A 5,029-nucleotide genomic window follows, 5' to 3' on the forward strand; every position below is an offset into this window, starting at 1 on the left:
AAAGCTGTGCTGAGGAAGGAGGATGGTGTTCCTCTGAGGATGGTACCTGTGTCCAACAGCCCCGGAGTGCCGCAGGCAGCCTCGCAGCAGGCTCAGAAGGGTGACTGCTCCACCGGGGACCTGGGGGCAGGTCCCCTTGCTGGAGGAGAAGACATAGGTCATTTTAGTCCTTGCTTCCTCTTTGTTTCACCCTAAGAACTGAGTAATCAAATGTGCTTAGTTTTGAGAATGATTTTGAACATTTGCCCCTGTCTAGCAATTTACTTACCTCAGGGGTCCTTTCTTTCCCCAGGAAGGAAACCCCTGATGTTGCCACAAATTAAGGAATATTCCCTTGCTTTTATGATTCAACGACTCCGTGTCTGAGCTCTGAGTTACTGGTGAGGTCCCAGATCACAACAGAGCGCAGTAATTACCCTGAGGCATCCTTTACAGCCCTCTAGTATCCAGGCCAGGCGACCGCATTTGGGAGAAGTAAAATTCCCTTGTAGCTTGTGCTGTCCAGAGGATACTTTCTTCTCTTTTTACATCTTATTTTCCTGAGGTGTGAGAGACCATTTAGCCTTTACTCTGTTTTTGCCCAGGAGAGCTGGAAAGGGAAAATGATTTCTCTAAAGTAATTGTTTTACAGAGAGTGCACAACACTTTCTGAACCCAAGTCAGCACATAAATGCAAGCCGTCAAATGAGAAACCCAACGAGCATTAAAGCAGTTGGGAACTGAGACAGGCTGCACCCTGGCTAAAAACCACCTGTGGAGTTCAACCAGGGGCCCTGATGCCCTATAACAGCAAAATGGAGAGGTCCTGATTTTGATAATGGCAAAATGGAAACATTAGCTGATTAGCCACAGGTTTTTATTGCTGATGGATGAACATTAACAGTCATTTCCACTCGCGGGTAAAGGAGGACACAAACGTTATGGTTGGTGCAACTGTATTTCATTAAAGTGATTGTGTGAGTTGCTGTTTGGATTGGAGGAGGTGACATTGGGGCCCTGCGAGTCCGTGTGTGTCGCACCCCCGCTGTACGTTCCCCTGAGCAACGATAGGTACCCCTGCCCCTGCGCCCTTTCGGCGCGATCCCACCAAGGCAACCAGCCCTGCAACAGGAGCCGGCGTGGGCAGAAACCTCAGTGCTGGCGGCCAGTGTACTTCGGTGGAGGTGGTTCCTCCCTTTTCTAACAAAATAGGTAAAAGTAACACTCATTTCTGCCCCCCCCTTTCCTGAACAAGTGTGGAAACCTGAGCTGAGAAGAAATCTGAAAATGTTTTCAGATGAAAGCTGGGGAGAGGGAAATGGTGTTGCATACATCATAAAAAAACTGAGCTTCCTTTTGTGGCAGTGAGCTATATTTATCTGCAAAATAAACTTTTGAGAGGAAAAGACCTCTGGGATACTTAAAATGGACAGAAGACAATAATACAGTTCCATAGGACAAATGAGCCAGCTGCTTTGATTGCACCATGCCCTCTGATGGGGACCAAGAAGGAGCCCCAGTGCAAGGGCCTTGGACACGGATGCAGGTACGGTACAAATGTCACAGTACGTGTATGATGTGTAGCTAAGAGCAGCCTTTGCCCCAAAGTGCCATTCCAGGCTTTGAAAGGCATCGATTCTCAAAGCATCCTGACTGAAGGGTTGGTCCTTTCAGCCCATTTTCATAGGGAAATCTGAGCTCGCAGTGATGTGTCGTGCCCAGAGCCAGGCGTGTGCTCCCGGCCTCCCCCTTGCCCCGCTCGGGGCTGGGGACCTGCTTCACTGAAAAGAAACGGGGTGGCAGCAGTGACTCAGATGAGCTCATTTCACTCTCCTGGTTTCTCCCGGATGATGAATCGCTCAACAGCCCTCAATCAGCGGAGAGGGCAGCTCCCAGGCATCCACAGACGGCTCTCCATTGAGAGTCAGTATCTCCGGGAGGGAGGGACCCAGCACTACCAGAGGCTGTCGCTGGTTGGCACATGGGATGGCCCTGAAAATTGAAAACAGGGAGGAAAAAACAGCTGCTGGAGGCTGTATCCGCCTGCTCACCTAGAAAAGCTACCAGCTGCCCTGGAAGATAAGCACTGGGTGAGAGACAGACCTGTGAATGCCCTGTGCCAGCATTTTTGCCCCCACCACGGCAGCTCTCTTCCATCCCCATCCTCCTGCCCTGACCGACTGTGGGCTGAGCTGCATCCCCCACCCCACGGCAGCAGAAGCAGGAGCGAAGGGAGACAGGCTGTGTCAGGCAGCCCAGGGATTCCCCAGGAGGAGTACCCCTGGCTAAAAGAACACAATGGACCGTTTCCGGATGATCTTCCAGTACTTCCAGTCCAACTCGGAGTCTGTAATGAATGGGATCTGTGGGCTGTTAGCCCTGGTTAGCGTAAAGATGTATACCTGCTTTGACTTCAGCTGCCCCTGTCTGCCCCAGTATAACATGGCATATGGCTTGGGGATCATGTTTGTACCCCCCATCGCCCTCTTCCTCTGCGGCCTCATCCTCAACAGACAGTCCCTGGTGATGCTGGAGGAGTGGAGGCGACCTCAGGGGCACAGAAAGAAGGACCTGGCTGTCATCAGGTAGGGCTTGCACCAGGAGTGGCATCCCTCCTTTCACCTCCCGCTTAGCTGTCTTGCCTCCATAGCTTTGATCTTCCTGGTAATTAATTTTCTTCTAAGCAGAGCACTGCCACGCGTCAGCACAGATCTCACTGGAAGGCAGCACCAGCAATGAGACCCCAGAGCAGAAGAGGCATTGGATGGAGCAATGCTTTGGACAGTCCTGGGAGTCAGCTCCCTGGCTCCTGAAGGGCTGCTTGGCATAGGGCAGCCTGCGTCCATCAAGGCTGTGGACAGGGAGAAACCTCCCAGCATTTACCTTCTCACTTCTCTCTCTCCTGCCCCAGGTACATGTGTTCTTCCATCATGCAGCGAGCCATGGTTGCCCCTGTCGTCTGGATCATAGTCACCCTCCTGGATGGCAAATGCCTGATCTGTGCTTTCAGTGGCTCCGTGGATCCTGAAAAGTTTGTGGGGTTTGCCAATGCCAGCCCGGTGCAGGCGCAGCAGCTGCTGGCCAAGGTGCCCTGCAAGGACGACGAGCTCATGAGGAACAACACGTCCCGCAAGGCAGTGTCCAGGTACCTGCGCTGCTGGTCCCAGGTAGGTCGCTGCCAGCAGAACCCCCCGTGTCAGTGAGGGGCCCGGGCACACGTCATCTGGTCCTGCTCTTCCTCAATTTGTCATGGCTTCACCACGGTCAGGCTGTTCTTTGCTTCTTTGTGCCCCCAAATGTTGCCACCCTCAGTGATAATCTCCAGAGTCACTCAGGTAGGGAAAAGGGAGGAAATAAAGGTTGTTTAATTAACAGAACTTTGTTTCTAGAAGAAGCAGCAACTTCTAAACTCAGATAATAAAAAGCGGGTTGCAAGGAATATAGGCGTCTCTTAAGGCCCTGTCCATTGTTAGAAGACCTTTCTATCTGCTGACCTCACAGATAGGACCCACTGTTCTAAGGACAGTGCAAGCTGAGACAGACAAAAGCAGCTCGATCAGGAGCTATAGGAGAACAGGACTCGATGGGGAGTGGAGCCCTGGCCAGCCCCTGCTCTTCATAGAATCATAGAATCATAAAATGGTTTAGGTTGGAAGGGATCTTAAAGATCACCTAGTTCCAACCCCTGCCATGGGCAGGGACACCTCCCACTAGACCAGGTTGCTCAAAGCCCCATCCAGCCTGGCCTTGAACACTTCCAGGGAAGGGCACCCCCAGCTTCTCTGGAAAACCTGTGCCAGTGTCTCACTATTCTCACAATAAAGAATTTCTTCCTAATAGCTAATCTAAATCTACCCTCTTTCAGGCTCTTGGTACAGGAGTGCCAGGTCAGGGATGAGGAGCAGTGGGACAGTATTGAAAACAAGCTCTTCCTTCTTACCAAAGGGAGCTGCATGTAGTCTGGGCTGTCTTCACCCTGCTCCTGGGCCCCAGACCAGTGTAGGTGGCAGATGAAGACCTCACCGGAGATAAGTGAGCACCAAAGGAGAGCACTGAAATCCCTTTCTCCTGGCGCACTCCCATGCTCAAAGCACATGCTCCAGGCTAACTTTGCAAATAGTTATCCTCCTGAACTATTGATGCACAGATAAATGTCCTGTATTCCCTGGGAGGAGATTACACTGGTGCTCTGAGTGCAGTTTGGGGTGCTGGACTTCAGGGACAGGTCAAGGACAGGAGTCCGGATATGCCACATCTCCCCTCCAACCACACGAATTCCCTGTCTCGGTAATACAGGCAAACGGCTCGAGCCTGTCCTTGTGCCTGTCTTGCTCCTCTTCCACTGCTTATTTCTTATGACCCAGGCACTCGGCTGGAGCATTTTGTTGATCCTTATCATAGCAGCTTTCCTCGCTCGCTGGCTCAGACCTTGCTTCAACCAGGCCACCCTCCTGCAGGCACGTCACTGGAGTAACTACATTGACATCGAGCAAAAGATTTTTGAGGAAACCTGCTGTGAGCACAGCCGGCTCTTTGCTCACAAATGCATCCTCCACTTCTTCGAAAGTATGCGGCAAGAGATCAAACTGCACAACTTCAGCTTGCCTAGGGACAGAGAGGGGGCTGAAGGAGAGGAAGATCTTCTCCGGGGCATCACAGATCAGGACCAGGTGAATAAACTTCTGAAAATGTGGTACTATGAGAAACCTCCCCTGGATGTCAGCCAGGTGACCCAGAGGCATCCCCTGGGGCGAGAGAGACCCCCTCTGCCCTGGGCAGACAGCCCCGCTACCTGGTCCAAATTCCCCCAGCACACTGATGTGTAACAGGGGCTTTGTCCTGCACAAAGCAAGGACCAGCAGATAGATGACAGTGGTGCTCACATCTTCCTCCAAACCCCAACCCCAAAGACTCTGCTCCGTGGCATGCCTAGCAAAACATCCAAAATAAACTCACTCTGAAGATCCAAAGGTCCCGGATTCAGTCACTGTTAATGACGTTTCTCAACCAAGGGCTCTGCGTAGCGCTTTTTTTTATATTAAAGAGTTTG

The 5,029-nt window shown here is 51.8% G+C and overlaps 1 protein-coding gene across 1 annotated transcript; it reads left to right on the plus strand.

Annotated features, from left to right (window-relative positions):
* The first annotated feature begins 2,277 nt into the window (after positions 1-2,277).
* Positions 2,278-4,805, plus strand: CALHM3 (calcium homeostasis modulator 3). Its single transcript, XM_063338380.1, has 3 exons — positions 2,278-2,564; positions 2,891-3,146; positions 4,344-4,805. Exons 1-3 carry the CDS (start codon positions 2,278-2,280, stop codon positions 4,803-4,805), a joined length of 1,005 nt encoding a protein of 334 aa, XP_063194450.1.
* Positions 4,806-5,029: the final 224 nt, after the last annotated feature.

This window comes from Chroicocephalus ridibundus, chromosome 6, assembly GCF_963924245.1.
Source record: "Chroicocephalus ridibundus chromosome 6, bChrRid1.1, whole genome shotgun sequence".
NCBI lineage: Eukaryota > Metazoa > Chordata > Aves > Charadriiformes > Laridae > Chroicocephalus > Chroicocephalus ridibundus.

Bases quoted from the DNA above. Each gene is read 5' to 3' on its own strand.
- CALHM3 (XM_063338380.1), top strand. From the start codon at position 2,278: ATGGACCGTTTCCGGATGATCTTCCAGTACTTCCAGTCCAACTCGGAG. The intron at 2,565-2,890 runs GTAGGGCTTGCA...CTCCTGCCCCAG, and splicing joins AAGGACCTGGCTGTCATCAG to GTACATGTGTTCTTCCATCA. The intron at 3,147-4,343 runs GTAGGTCGCTGC...CTTATGACCCAG, and splicing joins ACCTGCGCTGCTGGTCCCAG to GCACTCGGCTGGAGCATTTT.